The 27,449-nt window shown below is 39.0% G+C and overlaps 1 protein-coding gene across 3 annotated transcripts; it reads right to left on the bottom strand.

Annotated features, from left to right (window-relative positions):
* Positions 1-4,987: 4,987 nt before the first annotated feature.
* ylpm1 (YLP motif containing 1) lies at positions 4,988-27,187 on the bottom strand. 3 transcript variants are annotated; one of them, XM_079889290.1, is made up of 21 exons: positions 26,458-27,187; positions 24,657-24,857; positions 24,190-24,387; positions 23,508-24,073; positions 21,348-23,423; positions 21,108-21,234; positions 20,846-20,990; positions 20,678-20,767; positions 20,408-20,570; positions 20,083-20,240; positions 18,254-18,408; positions 18,096-18,158; positions 17,538-17,657; positions 17,261-17,437; positions 17,058-17,141; positions 16,875-16,958; positions 16,687-16,767; positions 10,730-10,781; positions 9,283-9,407; positions 8,834-9,014; positions 4,988-7,758 (listed from the first exon to the last, which is right to left on the bottom strand). In XM_079889290.1, the coding sequence occupies exons 1-20, from the start codon at positions 26,911-26,913 to the stop codon at positions 8,868-8,870; spliced, it is 5,268 nt and encodes a 1,755-aa protein (XP_079745416.1). In that variant the 5' UTR covers positions 26,914-27,187; the 3' UTR covers positions 4,988-7,758; positions 8,834-8,867. The 3 variants fall into 3 exon arrangements, with proteins under 3 accessions (XP_079745416.1, XP_079745415.1, XP_079745417.1); XM_079889289.1 differs by having other exon boundaries at positions 26,395-27,059; XM_079889291.1 differs by lacking the exons at positions 4,988-7,758; positions 8,834-9,014; positions 9,283-9,407; positions 10,730-10,781 and adding an exon at positions 10,789-10,920 and having other exon boundaries at positions 26,395-27,059.
* Positions 27,188-27,449: the final 262 nt, after the last annotated feature.

Below are 27,449 nucleotides of genomic sequence, written 5' to 3'. Positions count from 1 at the left end.
AAAGGTAGCTGCGTAGGACCCAAGCAAGTATGTGACGAAAATGAAATAAATAAATATTTGGCATTGGTCAGTTTTTCACTTCTATCACTGAGATGTAAATTGTCAAGGTGACAAATCACTCTGGAGCTGCAGGAAAATTACATCATGACAATGCTGACTTGCTAAAGAACAGGCAGTTCCAAGACATTCACTAGAACCTATCCTTAGATGGAACGTGGGGGGGGGGGGGTGCAAGTGAGATAAGTAAATGTCTTCTCTCATTTAGTCTAGAACTACAATACTCATGATTTCTCTCAACATTGGGACAGGAGAGAACTGTCAGTCAATAAATGGGAAAGCAAAGTAACTTGTGTTACACATTTAAAAAAGTAACTCAGATATTTTGTTGCAAATTTAAAATGTGTTACTTTACATGTTACTTTGGGAAAAAAAGTAATCTGATTACATGACTTGCGTTACTTGTAATGTGTAACCCCCAACACTGATTACTATAGTCACCATATTGGGCATTCCAATTTCCACATTCATCATCTGTGTCCCAATACTGAGGCTGCATTCTTAGAAGGCTGCGAAGGTCGAACTGAGCATTGTTAAATGAGATGGTCTAGCCCAGTGGTTCCCAACCCTGGTCCTGCAGTACCACCAACAGTACACATTTAGGATGTCTTTCTAATTGTCTTTCTAAATTAATTTATTTGTATGGTTAGATATTTGAGTCAGTTGAAACCCAAAGTTAAGAGTTATATGCCATTTTCTCAAAACCTTCTAAAAATTCCATTCGTTGTATCCTTCGTGGTCCAGGAAACGAAGGTCAAATTTTGAGGAGCCTTCGAAATGGGACAGCCTCCGTTGCCCCCCTGTGACGTATTCGGCCGTGGAATGCAGCCTTAGAAGGATATAGCCCCAGAACTGGGACACAGCTATTGTAATACACATGGCCTGTCCAACACACTTGCATGGCAGTTCGTAACAATTTTCCCATATTCGGGGCTTTTGCACCGGGTAGATCTAGGAACTTAATTATGGGAACTAGTCACCAGGGTGGTTCCCCAAGAACTAAATGTTCCCGTAGGAATATTTTCCTGGTTGCATTCGCACCGCCAGTAGGAACTCTGACGTGACATGAGCCGTGCTTGTTGTGACCTATTTTGATGGCACAGCAACACTTATTTTGATGGCGCTGAGAATACCAGAGCCTGAGCACACAGCGCTCGCATTCTCCGTGTTCATTAGTTTACAATCTGTTTAACAGTCCTGTCTAATAAGAAAGTAGACAGTATATGAAAAAGTATTAGCGTTTGCCATGTGGTTGATGCCCAATGTCGCGAGCTGAGCATAAATAAATAATGTTTTGCTTGGTCACCTTAAAGTTGCATTGGATTTTCTCTTTAGCGCAAAGGTTAAGAGGTCCATCTATCACTGTTTTCCATGTTCGTGGAGAAAATATATAGGCTATAAGCTGTGTTTACACAGCTTTTTTTTTTAAGTGACGGGTGCTGGTATTTCACGTTCGTGTTGTGCATTCGGCCAATCAGCGTACACTAACGTCACTGGTAGTTCCTATAGTGCTGGGTTTAGACCCTACTCTGAAGGAGCTAAATTAGTTCCCCCAAATATAATAAATATTTCCTAGTTCCTGCGGTGCAAACACGCCAAAAACCAGGTACATCCGCCAATAGTTCTAGGAACTATGAAAAGGTTCCTCCAGTGCGAAAGCCCCTATTAGTGCCAAATTCGTATAATCTTATTTGTATATTTTCAAACAATCAGCTTCCGCTCCATTCATGGTTAGGTTTAGGGGTGGACTTTCATGCCTTTTTCCTAAAAATTGAGATTGGCCTGTCTCTGTTATATACTGCCTCTGATGTGGCTGTCTCTCTAACCTACAGAGTGAGTGTTATCAGCCCCAACAACTCAATTCTCTGCTGAGTTAACCTTTTAAAATGAAGGTTGACAGAGATTATTTGAAAAGTCATTGCCCTGCTTAGATCAGATCCACAATTTGTCCTTGCAAAGTCACATATCACTGATTACGCTGATTATTATCCATGGTGACAGGGTAACCAAGAATTCTCCAACAAAATTCAGTCTGTTACAAATGTTTATAGGTAATTGTCAGAGACAGTCGTTTAATCTGTATCTTCCATTCTCAACTTTTAAGTGTAACTGAATACAGCGAGACAACTGTGCAATAATCAATACTCTTTTGTACTTTAGACATCAAGGAATAACTGGCTTAATTTACACTACCACCTTGACCGAACTTGTTTTGTATAGGTTTAGGTAATTTTACTTAGACTATATATATTTATTTCAATTGGACGATTAGTTTGCACTAGCCACATGTGATTGCACTGTAAGGATTGCTCTAATTTCACTGTACTTGTTATAGTGACAATAAAGAATCTTGAAATAGGCGTGACACTTCCAGCAAAACTTGAGTTGCTTCAAACTGTTTAGTAAGAAGACATTTGAAAGACAGTATGAACCCTACATTCAATGTTTCACTGAAGATATGCAGTAGTAGAACAATGTACACTCAAAACAGATCAGGTCCTTGGAATGTAAAAATATGCATAGGACCCACAAGGGATAAGGTTGAAATGTTTGCAAAAATGGTTTGACAAATATTCAGATCCAGTATTTGGTGTTAGTGATGACATTCTTTGTTTTACCAACTTTGTATGGGAATATGGGAAAATCATGAGGGAACAGTCCCTCATCATTATGTTGTTGCCTAAAACATTACAGGTCCCTAACATTTAAGCAAAGTTTTTATGCATTGGTTTTTGAGCAAAATCTAGAACTCTCAAAATCTAGGAATGTTAGTGAAACAGTAATGAATAATAAATCATCACAGCAATGTACTGCTCTTGAATACAAGCAAGATCCAGCCCTACATTGAATTCAAACCAGGAAAAACTGACAATTCACATTGTGCCGATTCATCTGTGCCATTTAACATAAATCATAGAGATATGTCATTGTTAAGTTTGTTAATATGTCTGATCCAGACCTACACATTATATAAACACTATTTTTTAAGTATTACTGGCATTGGTTATTGTCCTCCATATAAAATAATTTTACTATTATTCACTATTTTACTATTAAACGCAAGTCAACAAGAGATGTTTTCTTTTGAAACCGTCTCATGATCTGTGTATATGAATGCAGGGCCGTGCACAGGGGGGTGGCCCGGTGGCTAGAGCCACTGCCCCTCTGCCCTCATCGACTGAGGTGCCCCTCTTCCCCACCCCCACCGCTCCGCTCAAAGCATTCCGCTGATTCTGCTAATCCTCTCCAAGTTTTCCCGCTCGCTCCGGAGCATCACTCACAGCATGGGCCCTATCTTGCACCCAGCGCAATTGACTTTGTACACCGACGCATTCATCATTCCTATTTTGCACCCGACGCACAGCGGACTTTTCCCTACACAGACGCGCGTCGGTAAATTAGGGAATGAACTTGCGCTCCCGGGGGCGGTTCAGCGAAAAGAGGAGGCGTGTTCCGGCACAAACGTTCCCTGGTGCTATTTTGCAGTTCCAGAAAACAATTCCGCCACTGACCAGGAGAAACCTCGTCTAAAGTCAGTGGTGTGTTATTCAGATGCTATTTTAAGGGCGCATGCTTGGCCATAATGTAGCGTGTGCACAACACACACACACTTTGCTTCTCTCATCTATCACAGACGCAGCAGTTCTCAATTTTGAAAACCATACATTATTACAAGGAAAAATATTAACACATGAGGGAAATCATTGTTGTGTCCATGAAGATGTGAAAAAATAGGCATAAATTTAGCTTACACATTTACCCAAATTATCATACGCCTGTTTAACCGAAGCTAATCTGGGTGTGTTTCTTCATCCCCAATGTCACTTCTCTGTGTTTTCCGGCCCTGACGAGAACGTCGGTCTCCTCGGCTGTGAACCGCTCCTGGCAAATCCGTCGTTATAATAGCAATCCGCCATGGAACAAGCGCGCCTGCTCTTAAAGGGAATGTGAGATGACGCTCTGATTGGTTTATGTCACGTTACGCCCAAACCACACCTATGAGTAATGAAGCGATTCAGACCAACACATTTTACATTTGCGTCGGGCTCAAGAGTCATTTATCCCGTCGGTGTAATAGCAACAGCGCCCGAGACCCGCCCACAAAGTTACTTGCGTTTCGCGCTTGATACTTGCGTTTCAGATCGTTAAAATAGGGCCCTATATGTGTCTGCGGCGCTCTCTTGAAACAGAGTAAACACAACAGTTCACGAAAGCTGTCGCATTAATAACAGGTAGGCTATGGAAGACAATGGTTGAATCTGCGAAATTAGTCATTTGGTATTTTTTTATTTTATTTATGTCGGTAATGTTTTGCTCTTGGTCTTCTATTAGTGCTAACAACTTGTACAAGATATCCACGTTCTTAGAATTAGCTGCTTGTCTAATCAAATCTGGCCATTGAAAAAGACATCCCAATCATAAAAGATGAGGTTATTAAGATCTTTCAGGACATGGAACCAAATAGAAAGGTTTTGCTGTAAAAGGAAAAGGTAAATACCAAAATGTAAAACAGTAAATAGTTTCTGTTATTATCACCAATGTGTAATTGTGAATCATAAAAAATTAGGTTATCAAGATCTTTCAGGACATGGTACCAAATTAAAAAGTGTTGCTGTAAATGGAACAGGTAAATATAAAAATATAAAAATGTAAAACAGCAAATAGTTTCTGTTATTATCAGCATGTGTGTGTAATTGTGATGTTCTATCAAAACATCTACAATGAAGTCTAAAATGTATTTGAGCGTGTGCCGTCTTCTCTTTTAATTGTATATTTTGTAATAACTGGATAATTTGTGTTAACAAGCAACCACCCCCTTAGTGCCCCTTTTTTTGGTTTAGGCCACTGCCCCTCAAAATGTCTGTGCACGGCCCTGTATGAATGTATACATTTGTTTTGATGCATTTGTTTTGTAACAAGCCTGCACATTCAAGTTGTTAAAAATGTATTTTTTACATTATTATTCTCATTACTGATGACCTATATCATAACCTTTTTTTTAAATTCATGTCATGTTATCAATAATTCACAAGTACAAAGACTATTAATTTAGTAGCAGTATGCAGAGTTGATAGTTTTCACTTTTCCATAAAATGAACATAGCAGACAGAAACTGTCAAGTTCCAAAGACAACAAATGTACAATAGAGCAACAAAGTGGTCCTACAAAAATACTGAATAATATTCCAGGTCTTAAAAAAAATTACCTTTATGTTACACAGACTTAAATTCATGTTTCACTTACAATCTTGTACAGAAACTGTACATGAGATTTGAGTAAACAACTTGAGTAAACATCTGCAAATCCTCACATTAGTATGTGTAATTGTTAACTTCCACTGACAAAAAATGGTGGTACATGAAATATCAAATTAAAGATGCACCCAATAAATAATGAAGAAACACTTACAAAAAGCATATTAGATGCATATATTGTATATTTATCATTGATTGAGCAGCATGTTCACACTTACCTTTAATGCCATCTCATTCATATTTGCATCTGAATATTTATCTGTTGATTCTTGTAGAATATTTTATGAGCATTTAATGAACATCACTGTAGGGTGGATCACTTGTCAATACAAGTGTAATAATACCCAGTGTGCATTCATTAAAGAACCCAATATTACTGCAAAAAAATTGTAAATGCATTACTTATACACTCACCGGCCACTTTATTGGGTACACCTATTCAACTGCTCATTAACACAGATATCTAATCAGCCAATCACATGGCAGCAACTCAATGCATTTAGACGTGGACATGATTAAGACAATCTGCTGAAGTTCAAACTGAGCATCAGAATGGGGAAGAAAGGAGATTTAAGTGACTTTGAATGTCTCATGGTTGTTGGTGATCTGCAGATTCTCATGCAACCTCATGCAACCATCTCTCGGGTTTACAGAGAATGGTCAGAAAAAGAGTAAATGTCCAGTGAGCAGCAGTTCTGCTGGTGAAAATGCCTTGTTGATGCCAGAGGTCAGAGGTGAACGGCCAGACTGGTTTGAGCTGATAGAAAGGCAACAGTAACTCAAATAATATCACTCTGTCTGCAGAAGAGCATCTCTGAACACACAACACTTGAAGCAGAGCTACAGCATCAGAAGACACACCAGTGACACTCCTGTCAGCTATAAGAACAGAAACTGAGGCTACAATTCACATGGACTCCCCAAAACTGGACAATAGAAGATTGGAAAAACGTTGCCTGGTCTGATGAGGCTTGATTTCTGCTGTGACATTCAGATGGTCTGAATTTGGTGAAAACATGAAATCATAGATCCATCCTGCCTTGTATCAACAGTTCAGGCTGCTGGTGGTGTAATGGTGTGGAGATTTCCTTGCCACACTTTGAGCCTCTTAGTACCAGTTGATAATCATTTAAACACCTCAGTCTACCTGAGTATTGTTGCTGACCATATCCATCCCTCTATGACCACAGTTTACCAATCCTTCGATGCCTTCCAGCAGGATAACACACATCACCAAGCTCAAATCATCTCAAACTGGATTCTTGTCAATGAGTTCACTAAACTCAAATGGCCTCCACAGATCTCAGTCCAATAAAGCTCCTTTGGGATGTGGAGGAACGAGATTCACATCATGGATGTGCAGCCAACAAATCTGCAGCAACTGTGCGATGCTCTCATGTCAATATGGATCAAAAACTCTTGAGGAATGTTTCCAGCAGCTTGCTGAATTATGACACGAAGAATTAAGGCAGTTCTGAAGGCAAAAGGGGGTTCAACCCAGTACTAGCAAGGTATATCTAATAAAGTGGCTGATGAGTGTATATTCAGCCAATGCGACTGACATCATAACATATACTCTCATAAACAGCCAATATTGCTGCAGATATGGAATTGGTAATTAATAAAGATAATTCCTGGTTCTTAGCATAACCAGGGCAGATTGTCTATTAAAAATCAAGCATGGAGGTCATGTTTGAACTGCATCATTGCAATATTTAGATAGAAAAGGCTTTTAGGGTGCATTTATACAAGGTCAAATATATAATGTATAATTCAGATGTATACACAAAGCTTTAGGTCTAGACAAACTCTGTATGTCAAGTATTTTGTGCAAAATTCCTGCCCATGTTTCCTGGCAACTTATGTGGCAAACCAAATAGCAAGGAGCTGGCCAAAAAACAACCAATGGAATAGACCTGTCAATCAATATCTGTTGCCACATGAGAAGCCAGTAAACTACTTTGTAAGTAAAATGTATTGGTCAAGTTTCTTGCATCAATCTGAACAGTTTCTTTTGAATCTTAAATTACAGCTTCCACCAACCAAAGTTTCAAAATTCAGCTTAACAGACAGTTTTTTAACAGCAACTTAGTGAAAAATGACTGTATGAGGGTTCTTTATGAGACTGTTTTGTAAGCTTTATTGGGTGTGTACATGTGTGTGAACTACAGTAATATTTCAGAGCCAAATACATTAGATCTAAGGAATAAAACTAACAAAAAGTAAGGATAATCACCAACAGTCAAATGTACCACTGCTACAAAACATCACACAATGTTTAACCTATTAAAATAAGATTGTGGATAAAACAAAAAAGGCATTTACATTACACCAGATATTATACCAAGGCCATTAAGTGTACTAACAGGATCGACCAACGACTGAAGAGTCAATGCTCTTTCTTCATCAGGCAGTACACATTGGAAATGAAGAATTTCATGGTAACCTGCAACAGGAAAAAAGAAAAGTTAAAAAGACATGAAGAGAGAATTTTTAAAACTTGTTTGTATAATGTCAGTGGGTCACATTCACTACTAAGAACACAACTATGGAACACGTCGATCCAAAATAAAAAAGAATAAAAAATTCAGAAACTTCAAAAGCTGTTTTTGTTGGATTTTATGCTCAGAATGAACTTAGACTTAAAGGGTTAGTTCACCCAAAAATTTAATTTCTTTCACCAATTACTCACCCTCATGTCGTTCCAAACCCGTAAGACTTTCGCTCATGTTCGGTACACAAATTATGAATTCTGAGGGATTTCTGTCCCTCCATAGGCAGTTTTGCAACTACCACTTTGATGCTCAAACACTGTTCATAAAGAGTTAAAGTTTTGAAGAGACACGATCGCTTTATATGATGAACAGATTGAATTTAAGCTTTCATGCACATAAACATTCATCAATGCACACATCATTTACGATAAACGGTAGCTCAAGCATGTTCACTTGACGTGCAAGAACCAATGAGGTTCATTCTCGTTACACAGCACGTTTGAGCTTCTGCAAGAGTTTTGTTCTCACGCGTCAAACAGTTTCGGTTCATATTTGCAGATCAAGGTTTATATGTGAATAAAAGCCTAAATTAAATCTGTTCATCATATAAAGCGACAGAGTCTCTTCAGAAAATTTGGAGTAAACCGCTCAATTCATATGGATTAATTTTATCTCTTCATTAACTTTTTTTCAAAGTGGTAGTTGCATAGCTGTCAATGGAGGGACAAATCTCTCAGATTTCATCAAAAACATCTTTATTTGTGTTCCGAAGATGACCGAAAGTCTTACGGGTTTGGAACGACATGAGGGTGAGTAAATGACAGCATTTCCATTTTTGGGTGAACTATCCCTTTAAGCAGCATTTGATGTAAATGAGTAACCTGATGGAAAACATGTTCTAAAGTTTAGAAAAATGGGAACATTTAACAAAACAGGAAACAAAACTCATGTCTCTAGCTTTCTATCCACATAGAGCAATACTATCAGTCTTAGCTACTCAAAAGAGCTGAATTACAAGCAACTCACCTTAAACACTGTACAATTTTCATTACAAAATCTCCTAAAAATACTTGGTGCGGTTGAGCGCTCTCTGAGCAAGCTGGCCGCTCTCATCTGTGATTTTCTCCCAGTCTGTCTGACCGACTACAAAACCAATAGCACGTTTTCTGTCGGCATCCTTCTTCTCTTCGAGATCAGCCCAGCGCACCTGGAAGATCAGCATGTTTAATGAGTGCAAAATGTTTAAATCATGACCCTCCCCAAGAAAAGCAATGCAAATTCAAATCAGATGGTCAGCAATTGGTGAGAGTCTTTGTTCAGTAAAATAAAAAATACAGACCAACAATTCAATCATTTTCAAAACAGGGCTCTCAATCTGCAATTCTCAAGAACATTCAAAATGAAAAACTGAACAATAGGTGACCACAAACAGTGAGTGAAAGCAAATACATAACATAATATGTGCACCACATTACCCTCTTTTTGCCAGGTTCAGACATGCGACTGGCATAGTCATCGGGCAGCTGAAGGAAGTCTTCCATGCCGGACACATCAGTGTCTCGTTTTCTCTTGCCTCCTCCTGCCAGACCATCCAACTTGTCTGGAAGGACAAAGTAGCATCTAAAGTCATCATCAATTCTACATCTGATGAACACTTATTTGTGTCAAAGCTACTAAAACATGATAAATCGCATAGTAATCTGAAAAAAAGCTATTATGTCTTTGCACAGCCATAGATTATAACAGAATATGTTTATCCTATGCACAGTTCATTAGGATTAAGTAGTTACGAGGGCTTTTCAAACAGGGCTGGGTCGGCATCTTTTTAAACCATCTAGCGCTCATTAAAAGCGTTTTCAGACCTGTAGATTGTTCGAAACAAGGGATTAAAATGGTTCCATTTTCTTCTTGGTTTGGTTCGTTTTCACAAGGCAACATTTCTAAATGGACCAAAAGTCATGTGCAAGAAAGCTGTCCTCTCATTGGTCAGTACACCCGTTTGTGTTCCAGGATTCTGCTCATCCATCAGGATGGGATAGACAACAGCTCCACAGGCTTATTGTGGCTTTCTTTGTAGCTGTCACTATATTACTTTATCATTTTGAGCAAGAATAAAGGCAGTTTTGAACATTAGTTGTGAAATATGTTCATCAGAACAAATTTCAAATGGGTATTTTACTTTGTCTTTGCTCCAGTTTAACCCACAATTCATTTTGAGAGGCATTACCAAAACAAACAGTGCTGCTTTCCAAGCAACATGTGTAATGGTCCGTTGGGTTGGATTGCTTTCTCATCACAAGCAAACTGCTCAAGACCACTTTGTTCAGGTGATCATCGGCCGATTGTTTTTGGTGTGTGGTGGATTCGAACCCGACTGTAGTGTTCTATATATGCCTAATCAAACTAAGGGGGGATTTTTAAACTCGAGTTTACGCAGCATGTTCCGAAACAAGTGCTTCAAAAGAGCCAGGTGTGAAAACGCATGCATCCATGCATCCATCCATCCATCCATCCACCCACCCATCCATCCATCCATCTGCAGTGTGTTTAAATGTTTGAGAGCAAAATTAATGTTTCAGGTGACACAGCAGCCAAAGCAGATCTTCGACAATATTCTAACAGATGGACAACCAGTTAATAAACAGTTCAGATGCAGTGTTTGTCCAATTTTTGTTACTGACCTCAGTAAATGCAAATAGAATGATTTGAATTTGTAAATTTGTAAATCCAGGGATACATTTACAAACGTACAATGTTGCAAACGTACAATGTGAAATCTTGAAACCTTAATTAACTCAGGGGAAAAGTCTGAAATTACCCAGAAGACACCAAATATTTAAATCAATTATATATAAAAAAGACCACATACAGTACAGACATAAACTGCTTTGATTATCTAACTACAAATAAATAAATACCCACCAAGCTTTGCTTCTGAAGTGTCCATCTCCCATTTGCTTTTCGGAAGGTATCCCTATATTACAGAGAGACACTCCAACTGTTAATCCTCAGGGGATGAGAGACAGAGGGGACAGACAGTGTGACAAAGGGTGGACAGGGATAGAATAGGGGCTGGGGAGCAATGATGATGCTTTGGATGATGAGAGAATAAGCTTGAAAAAGAGATAATTAATAAGTCACAAAGGCATCAATGAGCTCTCAGCAATTGTTAAACAGTCCTTATTCAGAATGAGGAAATGTCTACTGAATACAGAAGAGCATGCATATTTTAATACTACTGAGGTTTTTATATTTTTCTACATAGTTGACTGCTTTACACATTCATTTCATTGTAAATCACAAAGCCAAGACACATTTTTGCAGCAGAGATCAGTCATTATGGGATAAGACAAAAAGCCAACAGCACAACACACAAGAATTACTCAAGACTGACAAAGGAGTCCACTTTTAAATGTAGAATGATTATTCTCTGCACCCTTCAGAAGTATTTCTCAATCCTGCCCAAGAGAAAGCGCCACAACACTGGATTTCTGGATTGAGAAACACTAACCTAATGGAAGCTTTTCTTTCATCTGCCAAATATATAAATAGAAAAGTAGGAAGTTCTATAATTTTTTAATTAAGAATCTCAATTCAATTATAGGGATACAGTACCAATCCGTAAAACTGACCACCCAATTAAAATCTGAAAAGTTAAAATGTAAATACCCATATATCATAATTAAAATTAAATGTCTACGTGTTAACTCTTTGCCCGCCAGCATTTTTATTTTTTTTATTTTTTTAAGTTGACAGCCACAGCCAGCGTTTTTGGTCATTTTCACAAAAGTTTCATGTCCCCCAGAATATTTTGTTGTATGAATATCTGAGCATGCATTTATCAAAAGAAAGAACAAACCCCCTGTTTTATTCTAGCTTCATGCATTCTTTTTAAATCAACACCTGAATGTGGTTAACTTTTATAAAAATAAAAAATAAATAAAAAAATTGAGCAAAAAGGCTGAGAAAAATCACGTTTTTGTCAAAGACTATGTCTTTATCAGATTCAGAATGATGATCAAAAGCCAGATGGAGCAGATCGAGTCCATCAACACCCCTAATGCTTCCACAGTCCTATAGCTCGTCCCGGGTCGACATTTCATTCGGTAACATTAGGCAGGTTTGATTTATATGCTGTTTAATGTTGGTGAATGCGGTATTTTACATATGCATGATTACATATGACATAGCTTTTTTTGCATCTTCCTCGCATGCGTTTTAATCAGGAGGTTCAGTACTCTTTCAGAAGGTGTGTAATAGCACCCCCTAACATATAACAGTGAAAACACAGATTGCTGGAAAATTCCGTCAATGGCGGGGAAAGAGTTAATACTGGCTTTTTACACAAATATCAAGAATGAAAAGTGCCCATAACAGTGTGCCCCCCAGCAGCACTCAAAGACCGGCGTTGCCAATCCCTGATCTACACTGTAATAGCACTAAAAATAAAACACAATTATTCATTTTTTTGAAAATTTGTACGTTAATTTTCTAATGTTTTATAATGAACACACATTTTGCCTCAATGCATTATTTTTTCTAATGTGTGTAGAATTTAATAAAATTCTATATTTTCAAGTTTTTACAACCACAAATTACACAGCCACAAGTACCGATCGCATGCTTGCTTCAGTCCAAAAGCACTTTGCTATAGAGTACCAAGTCTACAGACAAATAAACTAGCTGATTATAAAATCTTAATCTTACATAGATTTAGAACTGTTTGGTATCATTTCTCAAAGATACACAAACATATACATAAATCAAAAACAATAATTGTTGTTGCAACTTGCAACTAATCATGACAAAGTTTGATGCTGTAAATATGCACTCTTTGGTAAAAGTGTGAACACTCAAAACACCCTGGAACATTGATGCGTCAAGTGATGTTTGTTTGATGGATCATAAAAATCCCTGCGCAGGTCATAATTGTGTCATAGCTATATTTTATAATAGGGATGTGCGAAACTACTCGACTAGACTGCTCTAGTCGACATTGGAAAAACTAGACATTTACATTCATGTTTTTTGCACATTTATGTGCTTTATATTTTTTACAAAGGCTGCATTAAAAATTCTGCCATGTTACCACATTTCAAAATAATGTATTGTTTTTAAAGTGTATACTAGAGCAGGAAAAAATTCTCAGACCTTGCATGCATTCATTTTCCCCCATGTCCTCTGTGTCCATTCAGTAGACGAGCAAGATAAAAGTATTTTGTCAACACTTTTCCATTTTCTTCTTCGTCATGTCAAACTGGCATATAAAAATGACCTTGATCAAAGACTTGTTATATACCAGCTTAAATGGGAAACGTTATGAAATTAAACTTACTTGACAATATGTCAGGGCTTGCCTGCCTGTTATGTGTACAAGTACTTTTCATCCATGAGAAGTGCATTCAAATCAGGACTTTTATTTGAGGATTTCTGTTTATTCTGGCTATTGGGTTTGTACTTATTGGTCCTGCACTGCCAATTGATTCAGTTGATTTTGAATAAATTTGGCTATATTGGCTAATGTTGATTAAGTGAACGCTTAAGTTTAATTTTACAATGATGCCCCAGTTCCAATAAATATAGAATTCAAATGAAATATTGCTGCACAATTTGCAAGAACATAGATACTGCTCTTTGACAATTTTAAAGATCTGAATAAGTATTACAAGGTATGGGACTGAACAGCCAGGTTGGAAGAGTTTTCTTGTTTTACAAAGATCTGAACGGTCTCTTACATCCCCAGCTGTTCATTAGAAATATATGAATATTTAGAATGCATATAATCATGGTTAGTGGTTGAAAGTAATGTGTACTGAAAATGGTCCTGAAATAAATAGCATTTTTTTAAGCTTTCCATGACTGCTACTGACACCAGCAAAGAGGGATGAACTGATTAAATGAACTGAGACCAAAACAAGGATACATAGATTTTTCTTCTTTTACTTTTCTTTACGCTTTACTTTGTTTCAAGACAAAATACATGTATTAAGTTGGAATCTTGGAGTTTGGAAAAGGTAAATGGCCTTTGGCATCTGCAATGGTTTGTGCTTAGGCTTTTTCTTCATTCAATGCTACTCTTTAACTCATATTCTGAAATTTCACCTTTACACTGCATAAAAATCAAGTTTACAAAGACTGTCAACTTAATTTTAACAATACTTCACCGAGCAAAAGGGTGGATGTACAAAAATTACAGACAAAAAAATACCTATTTATGAATTTTGTCTTGCAAGTAACCATAAGCATATGGACAAACTTTATCTAAACCAACACTTGAATTTGAGTTTGCTTTTCAAAATAAAATAATCCTTTACTTAAACTAAAATACACCATGTCATTAGTCTGTTTAAAACTGTTTAATGCCAGGTTCAAACTACACAATATTTGTATCTGTTACGATAGTCACTGTGTTAGATTATGTGATTTTGACTCTTAAATTCGTGTCGTGGACAAGAAACATGTCAGACTACACGTTGCTTCCAGACCAATCATCGCTTGCCATCTTTAACAACATATGTGATGTCATTGAGAAGGCAGAACTAGCGACTGACTTCCGGAAACAAGAACTTAAAAGCAAAAGCTACAGAAGCAGCCTGTCAGCTTTATGGTAGTTCCAGTACTCACCAGGATGCTGAGGTGCCTCTGCTATCGTTTGCCAGCATTAATCTTTTTTTCACTCTGTTGTGGTAGTCCCTCGAGCAGGAGTATTGTTGCCATAGTTCCACAAACCATTCCTCCATTGCATAATTCCACCTAGCAGCACCAAAACCATCGTCCGTCTCTCGTTTCACCATGTTTGAAAGCTGTGTACGGAAGAGCTTCTGTGCTGCTATTGGTAAATGCCACAGATGTGACAGAACTCGTTGTGAGTGAGTAACGTGAAGGCCAAGTATTGTAACCCATACTCAGAATGTGTCCTCAGCATTTAACCCATTCAAGTTAGTGCTCACAGGAGTAGTGAACACACACACACCAGAGAGTGATTGGGGGTTATGTGCCTTGCTCAAGGGCACTTCAGTCGTTTCCTGCCGGTACTGAGAATCGAACCCACAACCTTCATGAAGGTTACCAGTCTGACTCTCTAACCATTAGGCCACGACTGCCCCTAAACCTCCACCCTTTTTTCAGTGGAGGACCGAAACAAATTAAACATGCTAGTCTTTCTGTCGTGAAGTATCAGTTGTTGTCCACAGTGACACACTTAACGAGATGAATCGATCGATTCTTGCGTCTTGACGCCCATTGTCTTTTATGAATGATATTGTGTAGTCTGAACCCAGCATAAAACAGACTGAAATATATATTTTTTTTTTTTCAAATGTAGAAAAGCTTAATTGCCCTCATTTGGTAAGCCATCATTCAGGTCAACTGTTCTTTAAGCCCCCCATCTCCAATTTTTAATGAAAGGAAAAACCATCATCTCTTTAGCGTGCATGTTAATTCCTCATGATTCCTAATGTAATAGCTTCCTTGCTTTCTTACAATGTTCTTACAATATCCAAAATTACAAAAATTCTACTGTAATTCCAGCTTGTTAGAACAAACCTAGTTTAAGCTTTTATCAACATAATAAAGACAAACTTGTATGCCAAGCTTGTGATTTAGGTTTAGGTCTTCACACATCTACCAAAAAAAAAAAAAAAAGTTTCCTTCTAAAAGTAGCTTGACAGAATTAATGGCTCTATTGTGAGACCTGTTTTAAAATAAGCCCCAAAGACAATAGTGCAGAGTAATGTAGAGCTTCCTACAAGACGAAACTGAGATGCATTCAGCCTTGCATTGAATTTCAAGTCCCACAACAAAAGTTCTGTATTAGGAGTTTAACTACAACATCAAGCAGGACATACGATACAGGTGTGTTTCTGTGTGAAGAGCATACTAATTGTGAGGCTGTTAAATATTTGGCTAGATAAAATAAGATTTATTACACAAAAAAAGCTACATCACGGGAAATTCTTGCATCCATTTGGAAGCCATAGCACAAAAATGCTCTAAATAAGCCATCAAAAGTCTGAAGTTTTACAAGCTGACTTGTATTTTGATGCTTAAATCTTCCACTCAAGAGTAGCCATAGCAATGCTTGAGTTGAAAGTGGAGACTAATCAGAAGCGAAATTAACAGATTCACTTCATACCATACTAATAAAGTTGTGCTTTACCTCTAAATTTGACACACTGTAACTAACGATTCTGCTGAAGGAGTTACAGGTCTTAGTTAAAAGAACGACTCTGCTCCTAGTTTAAACCTAGTGATGACAGAAGAGCAATGCATTTGAAACATGTTTCAGCTAAGTTTTAAAAGCTTAGCTTACATTTTACTCAAGAGATCAGTTCTGCCAGTGACATTTAAAAAATATATACATTACCAATTACAAGTCTCAATGGACAGTTTCGTAATTAAAATATTATTTTAAATTAGCTAAAATGTTGTGGATATTTAAATAAGGATTAAGAAAATGTGAAGATTTGGGAGGATAAACAGAGAAAGACAATTATAAAAACCATTATAAATTACAATACTTTACTACATCAAAGTTTGTTAATTTTTCAAACACTTTCAAGTTAGGTCAAGTAACTGCCTTTAGTGAGACAACATGATATGTGCTGTTGCCAATATATTTGCTCAAGAAAGCATTTAATAATCCATATTTAGAATATGGATTGGAATTACTTAAAAAACCCCAGGAGATGCCATGTCTCAGGAATATTCTTTTTTATTTGTTTCATCTTTGTCAACTTGGATTGGGAAAGAGTATCCTGAAACATTGATCAATAATAAGAGTACTTACCGTGTTTAGGTGAGAAACTGGGTCAAGTAACTATAAAGTCACAGTTTAAATTATTGGATAAAAGAAGCATGCATGCAACATGAGGTCCTACCAGATCCGTCTCATCGTCATCCTCCTTTTTCACTTCAGCCTTTGGTTCTTCTTCAGATGGGTTGAAGTCTTCCATCTCCACCTATCACAAAAGCAGTTTATGTTACTATGAGAAGAAAAGAGTAACGAAAACTCATTTAAAATTTCTGAAATGAATATAATAATGGCACAAGTAATCAACAAACTTACATCTTCAATTGCCGCATCCTGCAGTAGAGACCTGATATCTAGTCGTATCATATGGGGTGGTGCAGACTCCCAGCCACTGGCCAGCTGTGCACAAAATGCATATTATTAGTCAGGCTCATGAAAAATGGCATCATGTAGTTCTGGTGGTATTACTCAAAACGCAAATTAAGTTAAAGAAAATACCTTTGTAATATCCTTTAGTATTCGCCCATGTATGTTTCTCTTTGTACATGTTTGGTGATCAGTGTTGATTTCAGCCAAGTACACCTGAGAATAAAAAGTGAGATTTATCATAGATCTAAAGTAGATACTGCTGCTCTACATAGATGGCTAGCGTTTCTAGAAAGGAACTACTTAAATTTACATTAAATAAAGATGAAGCTCACCTCAAAACCTTTTGTCTTAGCAGCACTCCAGAACTGGTCAAAGTATTTCACTTTATCATTAATGGCATCCAGGATTATGAAGGGAAAAAATCCATCATCCAGTGTTTTCTTAAATGTCTTCAACATGCTGTTTCGATATGTATCTTCCATTTCCGGTTCATATTCATATTCGAGCACCTGATGAAGATGGCCAGGAAGATTTACATGATCAGTTAGAAAAAATGAATAGAGATTTTTCATTTAAAATAAATAATGAACACAAAGAACTAGTTCAAACCTTGTTCTTGACGCGCTTCCCAGTATCAGGGTCCTTCTCAACTTTTTCCACTTCAGTCATAAAATAATCATCCAGACCAAGCACTCTGGGTGGTGCACCACCACATTCAACCTCTTTGTCCTACATCAGTAAAAGTATAATTACTTCATGGATGAATTGAAATGACAAAGTCATTTACAAAAAAGGAAATTACATTAGCAAAAGTGTTATTTTGTTCTTTCCTTTGGCTATGTGAAGTCTCTTTGGCCCAAAACATTTCAGCTTGCACTTCTAGCTTGATGAAATCATAATGAAATGCAAATATGCACTGCAGTCTCATTGTCAGCAGGGGCAGTAGAGACAACATTAGCATAAATTGTTTCCTACTGCGGCTAGTTTTCTGTATATTTATGAGCTAGCTTAATAACAGCCTCCAGTTTAGTATATAGTCATTTGAAGGCAACTCAACATTCACCCTGAGGGACTTGTCAAATTCCATAACAGGCCAGAGTAGACCAAGCATACTTTCAGATTTTTTGGGAAAAATAATAATAAACATTAAAATATCGTATGTGTTACCCTAATAAGTTTTGCCACATGACTTTTGCCACTTCCAGGTAATCCACGCATGATGACTACAATCTGAAAAGAAAAAAAATACTGTGGGTAAAGCATGATATTCAAAAGTAGAGCATAATTATTTTAATAAAAACAACAACAAAACAACTATGGCATACCCTGTCAGGTCGAGTTGATCGACCTGGGAGTTTGAGGATGTCCTCAGCATTCTTTGTCTCTGGTTTCTTCTCCACACGAGGAGGGGCAACAGGTGCAGGAGGGGGCAGTGATGTGGAGGGTGGGGGGCGCTCATCTGGATAGCTCCTCCGATCACCTGGGTAAGAAATATAGGCATCTTACACAGGTCGCAACTTCTCAGGCTCGATTACTTAGTTATTCATGATATATTGACCAGGGCTTAAAAACTGAAAAAAATCAGTGGGTTCACTCAGAGCAGATTCAATATTTTAGAGTTTCTGGTCATGCGTTCCTTTTGTAACATTATCTTTCCGGAAACCATTAGATTAGAAACAAATACTGGTTAATAACTTTTTTTTTTTTTCCTATACTTTATACCAGAGCTTGAATTGAACTTTATACTAAGAGCTTGTGACTAGAGAATTCATGATTGGTTGATGGCCAAATTAAAATCTTAACAGAACGATAAAATAAGGTTATTAATCAGTTAATGGTAATTTCAATTAAGCGTTTCTGTTTCAGAGCATTTAAACATGATTTTGTTTCCTGTTCAAATTTTATTAATTTCCGTTTTTTGTTTTCATCCCTTGAACCTGTTTAGAGAACTGATAGTGACTTCACTTTTGACTGGCTTGCACACCAGGACCATTTTAAAAGGGTATATAAAAAATAAAAATAAAAACTTGCAGTAGAAAGGCAAAACATTTTTTGAAAACGACTACCTGACTAGAGAAAAGCTGTTTTCCCGTTTACTAAATAGCTAGGGAAACTTCAACAGCCATAATGCACTGGGCATGTTGCCGTCCAAGGTCACTCCCACCAGTCTGCCATGGATACGCTTACCAGAGTCAAATACTGCCTTGCTTTAGTTTGAAATACTTCTTGGCAAACTTTTAGGCATAATGGTATCAACTTGTATTGTTCCCAGGTGCAAGAACTCAAAGATTAAAAGTTTAGCGGGAGTGAGTTACTTTAGGTTTCCAGTGAAGGATCTAACGTGTTGTAGGCAGCGGCTTAAGGTGGCAAAGAATCGTAAATACAGAGAGAACGCAGTGAGGGACAATTTGAAAAAACCTCCATGTTTCTAGACACCATGTCAAACTGGATGACCACAAACAGTGGTTTAGGCCAACCGGAGGGGGAAAACTGAAAGAAACTGCTGTTCCGTCAATTCCGCCCAACTTCCCTAAGCAAAACGCCGTCACATACAGGTAAGAAAGCTGTTGCCATGGAGTTCCCATTTTACCAGAATGCTTTTTTAGGCATAGACAAACAATTCTCAGTGCTAAACCTACCCTTACATTAACCGCTCTTTTATTATTCCTCTGTCGATCTGACTGTCTGTGGGCAGGGATAGAAAAATGCGTATGCATTTTTGACTTTTTCTGACAAATAAACATGAATTTCTCGGCCCAGGTAACACGTAGAATGAGTAAAGATTATTCATGTACATCTACTACTGACATAGTAACAATACAACATGGGTTGAAAAATCACCAAAGTTACACTTTCAGTTAAAGTGAAATGTGTAATTTCTGGGTCACTAGCTGTTTTCAAAGAGGTTTCGCCAAACATTGATCCCAATTCTCATCCCAAAGTCACAACATTAGCTGAGCCAATGTTGCTGAGTTGGGTTGATCAGGTAAGCCATTGTGTTTACACTTTACAAGGGGAATCAACCTACAATTGTATTTCTTATACTAGTCTTTGCATTAAAGATGGAATTGGAGAAAGCATTTTAACATTTAAAGTTGAAATGGGAAATTCTTTTAAGGTTAAGAGATGCATTTTTTTTTTATAAATCACTTACTTCCATAGCTTGAGGATCCATGATCATAATGCTCAAGACTCCTTTCATAGGAAGACCTCTCATAGCTTGATCGGCTATAAACCTCTCGGTCCCTGCTCGAGCGGCTTGGGTGATCTCTTTCTCTGTCTCTGTGTCCTGGACGAGGCCCAAGTGGAGGTCTGAAATCAAATATTTTTTCAGTCTGTGACAAACTAGTGCTCTTCACAGATATTTTGATGTATATAATGAAGTGTTTTAATATTCATGAACCAATATGGGTATAAAATACAAATATCAAATGCTACTGTGAGAAATGGATGCAGCAGCAAGGTCTTGAGGTACCTACCGTTCATCTCGTAGGTAACGGTCCCTTTCATATCTGTCTCTCTCATAATCCAGTGCTGGCTTCTCCCTATACGGATCTCTCTCCCAATCCCTGTCATAATCTCTGGGACCACCATATGGGTCACTTCTTCTGTCATAGTATGGGTCTCTAGGGCCAAGCAGTTCTAATAAAGAAGAGAAGAAGTTCATCACACAAAGAAAACACAAATGAAAATAAACAAACCGAATGTTCTTATGCAAACAAACCCAATATTAACAGAACAGAACCAACCTTTCTCATACAGTCGCTCAGATGGCGGTGGGGCAGGCCTCAACACAATCCTCTCTCCATAAGATATCCTTTCCACTGTTGAACCTACATCTGTTAAATGAAAACACAATGTTATTTGACAAAATACATTTAAAATTATGTCAGTTGAGAGGCAGAATATATACTGACCACGACCATGCCCATAGTCCACTGTTTTAGCAATGAATGTGGCTGTAGGGACAGGTGCTGAAGAATGAAGAAAGTCTGTAGATTGATTTGAAGGGGCCAAACCAGCTTCCAAGGTCTGTCCCGTTTCTGACAATAAATTGGTGGCCTTTAAAAAAAAAAAAAATGCTCATTTAATCAGTGGCTTTTCAATAACATGCTATTGCAATATTGGACATTGGTTTCTGAATCAAGGAGCATAATTTGAAACCCAAAGTTGGCATACCTGCAGAGCACTTTTAACCTCAGGTGTAATTTCCAATCCAAGAATTCCGGGAGGAAGTTCTGAAGGCAACCCAGTTGAATCTGGGTTGGGAGCATCTCCCAAAGCCCTCTTGCTTTCCTGGAGCTCTCTATGAGGTTAAACAAAATCACTAAGATTTCAACTTATGAAATCTCAGCCAGTTGGCCTGTATGACTTAAATGTTATTTAAATAATGATACACGGTTGGGAAATAAATGTTACCTTATCATTTTCAACTCCTGAGCAGCTTTTAGAATGATCTCATGCTGCCTTTGAGAAAGAGCAAGTACAGTTTTATTTGCAGTAGGTGAAGACTGCTCAAGTGGGGTATCCGGGGCATGAGGTGCAGGCATGCCAGCTAGAGGCTCTGGGTTATGTTCATATTGGGGATTCGTTTCACCAACTGGATGAGAGTAACCTCTCTCTGGTGGGGGTGGAGGTGGTGGCCTTTCCCAATCAGGATGAGAGTGAAATGAAGGATCCCTATCTCGTTCTTGATAAGGCGGATCATCAGGGAAACAAGGTCTTCTTCGTTCCTCTCTATATCGATCCTCTTCCTCAAATGGGAATGATTTTTCTCTTCCCTCTAACCAAGGATCCTCTCTAATGACCTCTGGGCGATGATGCGGAGGATAGTCTCGGTCAAGCTGCTCCCTGCCCCATTCCTCACGAGAACCGTAATACTCATCGTCTTGCTCATAATCTGGATGATAATCATGAATAGGCCTTCTGAGTGCATCATCTTCTTCACCATATGGGTATTCCTCATCATAATTTCCTTCTTCATGGGGAGGTGGGACACGCCACCTCTCCATTGGCATTGGGGGCCTCATAGGTGGTCTTCTCATCTCTCTGCCCATTTCGTGGGGAGGTAAAGGAGGACGTCTCAGCCCTCGACCACGTGGATGAGGCCATGCAGGTTCTCTGTCCATTTCTTCATCATATTCAAGAGGTCCAGCTGGTTCCCTTGCCAAGATTTCATGAGGTGGTAGTGGCCGTCTCATGTCTCGCTCCATCATGTCATGGCGGGGTGGTGGTCCCCATGGGGCTACACCGCGTCTGAATCGTGGTACCATTCCCCCACGTGGTCCCATGTGAGGAGGTCCATGCTGCAAACTTCCAGGAGGAGGGGGGCGTCTTGGACCATGAAGCATAAATCGTGGATTGAAAGGGGGTCTTCTAGGGCCCCCTGGAGGAAAAGGAGGCCTAGCAAGCATGGGAGGTCTTCTCTCTGCCCAATATGGATCTTCTTCCTCCCAATAATCCTGTGGTTCTTCTTCCCAGTGTTCGCCTGGAGGAGTGCTCTCTGGGTACTCTTCTGGGAAGTGTTCCTCCTCTGGATGCCACATCTCAAGGGGTGCTTCCTGGTCCTCTATTTCTCCAGGACCATCTAAAGAGGGATCTTTCCAAACCAAATCCTGGTCCTCTTCATGCCTTGTGTCATCGGTTTCCTGATGGTCATAGGGATCCTCCTCCATAATTTCTCTCTGGCAGTTGGGATCAGCCATTTGTCCCCTGTACTGCCCTCGACCACGTGCACGGCCCCTGCCCCGAAGAGGCACTGGCCCTTGGCCCCTTCCTCTCCCTCGTGTGGCCTGTGGTGGACCAGTCTGAGTAATCATGTGTGGCCCCCTAGTAGCCTCCTTCATTGTATCAGGTTTAAACTTATCATTTTGAGGAGGCTTTGCATGTTGTGGTGGCCCATTTGCAACATGACCGGTTTTAGGAGGTTGTGAGCTAGAGTTCTGAGATTTCTTGTTGGTGGTGTTTGGACTTTCTGTAGGTAAGGATGGTTTAGAAGCATCTTCTGTCCGCTTATCCTGCTTTGCAGTATCAGCAATGGTATTCTCAGATTTAGTATCCTGAGTTTGAGGAATAGGTCCACTCTGAATAAAAAATCCATCCACTGAGTCCAGTATGTCATCTGTCAGTGAAGGACCAGTGGAAGCACCATCTTTTTTGCTACTTTGATCTAAGCGATCTTTGTGTTTTTCTGGGCCTGTTTGAGTTGGAGGAACTGGTGGTGCATCAGGTTTTGCTGATTGTTGCTTTGTTTGAATTCCAGGGACAGGACTGGATTGCTGTCCATGCCCAGGTTGTTGAGGGGGTATATGGGGTCTTTCAAAACGTGTAGGTGCATTCTGCCTAGGGGGGTTATCGAGTCTTGCTGGAGCCCCTGGGAGTAGAGGATTACCTCTGGGAGGTCGACTAAATCGCTGGCCACTGTCAAATCTGGGTGGCCCACTGAACCGTTGCTGGGGTGGCTGTTCAAACCGTGGGCCTCTGGGACCTTCAAACCTGAAAAGAAATTAAATAAAATCATAAATCAGTAGCTCCAGAAAAAAAATATTACCCAATTAATCCTTATTCTAAATACAATACCTTGGGCCATCAAATCTTCCATGAGGCCCAGGGGTTCGGACCCCAAGTCCAGGTGGTCGAACCCCCGGCCCATGTGGTCCAGCAGTTTTACATGTTTCAGAGACAGAATCTGGACCAGACGATGGGAAAGGTTCTGCAGGTGATGGCCCCTGTGGAATACCTGGTCCAGAAGGTGGTGGGCCCTGTGGTCTTGACATTGCATCCATGTTAACTGGTGGAGGCATAGATGCAAGCCCTGGGCCAGCTAAATGCATGTTTCCATCTTGTCCGGGGAGTCTATGCTGCCCATATGGTCCCATCATGCCCCCATATGAAGGACCTGTACCATACTGAGGCTGCATGGCTCTTAGAGTAGTGACTCTCTCTTGCAGATGAGCTGAAGTTGAATTCATTTGCTCCTGCCATTGCCTCCACTGGGCTTCATAATCGTGCAGCTGGTCTTTGTGTGGGTATGTCTGAAATTGTTCTAACCACAAATTAAAGTGCCTGTCCCATTCTTGGTACAATGGAGAAAATCGTTGTTGCTGCATTTCATAGTGTTGCAACTGCATTTCCAAGGGCAAGGTCTGGTGGATATAATTGAACAATCATAAATAATAATGTAACCTTATTTTACACTTTTTCTGAGCCAACCATGCAAATTAAGAACCACTGAGACATGTAATAAGACAGGAGATTGTACCTGGAGATGCGCAGGCTGTTGTATAACCTGTTGGTACTGTTGCAGAATCTGCTGTAGTTGAGCATGCTCTTGCATTAGTGCCTGGTACTGAAGGCTGGCCCTTTGATGCTGCACATGCTGCCAATGGGCAGCTGCCGCCTGCAGCTGCTGAAGACGTGCTGCTTCAGCAGGGTCTCCTGTATCATTGATGCCACTGGGCTGTAATGAATTTCAGTAATCAGTTAAACATGATATAAATTATTAGGGGTGTGACGATACACTTAGCTCACGAGATGAAATGATACACGATATTGAGTTCACGAGCACGAGATCATTACACCCCTATACATTTTATACAAGTAATATAGATGTTGTATCACATTTTTAAAGGTATAAAACAGATTGAAAAAATATATATTCACATAAAAAACAAAATATATTTAAAACAAAAAAACAACTGGGTGAAAATAGTGTGCAGAAGAATTTACCTTCGATTCCTCAGGTGGTGGGGGAGGAGGGGGTTCCTCTTTGGGAGGTGGTGGTGGAGGGGTGCTCTTTGGGGGTTCAACTGGAGGCGGAGGAACTGAAGCATGGCCTCCATTAGCTGAACTTTGATTCTGCTTCGCCTTCTCATTTTTCAGCTTTTGCAAATTTTGACGGTGCTGCTGATACCAATAATCCTGCTGCTCCTGTACACAATAAACACAAATATAACATGTTTGCATTGTTTGAATTCAAACACTGTACACTGTACAAACTAAATACTTTTAATAACATAAATATTTCACTCAAATGTAAAAGTTTATATTTAAATGTCCATGTCTGTTGAAAAAAGGACAAAGACAACCAACAAAAACAACAAAAAAAGCTATATTCCAAGACTTCTGAAGCCATACATACAATTGCAATTAAGTAGTTAGATCTCTTGTTATACTCCATTGCACATATTCCAATACGTGTGCCATGTTTGGTTACGACATACAAGAAAACTGATGATGAAAATTTTTTGAATCTGAAAGCAGAGGCAAGGAAGCATACTCTTTAAATGAAATTTAAATTAATTTATTAAAATTAACCATAATAAATAAAGTCATTTGTACGGCACTATCATCCCAACCACTTTGGCTTCAAGCAGGAAAAGAGAATTCTTTCATGAACAAAATAGAATGAAGAATGAAAAGAATGAAGGGAAAGAGAGCATTCAAAGAAGCTAATATAAAGCACAAGGAGCTGCTTGGAAAACACTATTCGCTAGGTCATTAAATTGCAATGAGAGAAGGCCAAAGAGTATGCAAAATCCTGTGATATGTTTTAGTGTAATTGAATATCATGGCTGTTAAAATATAGATAAAATAAATCTTTTAATGTAAACATTCAAATTTGTAAACTCATTCATATATGATTTTTCCGACTGAATGTTAATGCTACTGTCCTGCACTGTTTTTTGACCTGTGCCTTGTCTTATAGGGATAGCTCACCCAAAAATGAAAATTATGTCATAATTTACTAGGCTAACCCTCATGTTGTTCCAGACCTGTATGAGTTCCTATCATCTGTTCAAAAGAAGGTATTTTGAAGAATGTTGGTAATCAAACAGTTGATGGTAGGCCATTGACTTCCATTGAAAACTACTATGTAAATCAATGGCTACCATCAACTGTCTGGTTATTAACATTCTTCAAAATATCAGAAGAATGAAGAAGAAAGAAACTCATACAGGTTTGGAACAACATGGGGGTGAGTAAATTATGACAGAATTTTCTTTTTTTTTTTGGTGAACTATCCCTTTAAGAATGTCAATGTGTATGCTTTACAAAAGAAAAACTACATAAACTTGACAGAATATTTACTTAAATGAGGGAATTTCTGATTTAAATGTTAAAGTTTACACTATAGCCTGCAACATTGGGAAACTTTTGGAAAACGATCAATATATTCAATTATAACAATATAATTGTTTTGGATAATTGTACTACGACATTCTTTGTAAATGGGCAGTAGACACAAAACATGTTCATGAGGGACATGACATGGCATGCAATACTTTTAGGAAGTTTATAATTACCCAAATATATGATTTCTAAATATGCTAATTGTAGGCTACTCTACCCAAGAAGGAAATCGAATGTTCTGTATACATTTATTTGTTGTTACAGTAACACAACATTAATAAGAAGAGACAGAAGAGGAAGAAGAAGAGGAAGAAGAAATGCAAGAGAAGCTTGCCTGCTGAGACATCGACGAAAAGTCTGGCTTTTCATCCGCCACCGATGAACTGGTTTCGCTAACCTGTGGTATTGGAGCTGCAGGTAAGGAAGAGGATGCGGCCTCGGGCGCTGGAGGCTTCACCTCAGGCGGAGGAGGCTGAGGCGGGCCGGCCGGACCTCTCATGGTTGAGGGATCCTGAAAAGTGTTGGGTGGTGCACCACCGGCCTGCCAGTACGGAGAAGGCCCGCTGCTGGTGTTGGTGTTGCCGGAGTGATGCAGCACAGACTGAAGCTGCTTCTGATGGAGCTGCTGCAGTTGCTGCATTTGTTGTAAATGCTGTTCGTGTAAACTAGAGAAATTAGATGACGCTTGCACCGACGGAGCTCCATATCCCCCAAATCCTCCTCCAGCTGCTGTTTGTGCTGGTGGTGGTGCAGCTGGAGGTGGGGGCTGAGCTCCCCTAAACTGATGAGGCCGCGGGCCGAAGTGTGGAGGAGGCTGGGGTCCACCTCCGTATCCTCCCCAGGAGGGATGCATGCTTGAACTGAGATACTGCGGGCCAGGCGAGGCCTACCCTCCTGATCGCATAAAGCCGGTTCCTTCGAAACTATCGCTACTACAATTTGAAAATATGAACGCAGTTATAGACACAGACTGTAACTATCTCATGAAAATAGAAAAAAATAATTTATCTTTACAGATGTGCAAACAAAACGCTTACATACATAATTATTGTTTGAATGCTATTTCCTCGCCGAGCCTGTGCGTGCGTGTGTCCGACTGCGTCCAAGCGTCAGTGTGTTTGACGCCCACTTGCGTAACACGTCATCGCATTTCCTTTACTCTTCTTCGTGAACGTGCGATGGCGCATTACCACCACCTGTCGCACTGGTTCAGCGACTAGCGCCTTTGCTTCAGTTTTTTTCGATTTTTAAATCATAAATTGAAAAATGTATTGTCCACAAAACTCTCTTAACTTAACCTAACTTAACTTAATGAGACATAGTTGCTAGGATTTAGTTGCTCAGAATTTTTTTTCTTGTATTTGTATGCTATTTTCCAATGTTTTTTAC

The sequence above is a fragment of the Squalius cephalus genome (assembly GCF_949319135.1).
Source record: "Squalius cephalus genome assembly, chromosome: 12".
Lineage (NCBI taxonomy): Eukaryota > Metazoa > Chordata > Actinopteri > Cypriniformes > Leuciscidae > Squalius > Squalius cephalus.
The sequence above is the reverse complement of the archived record's forward strand: the minus strand, read 5'-3'. Positions and strand labels throughout refer to the sequence as shown.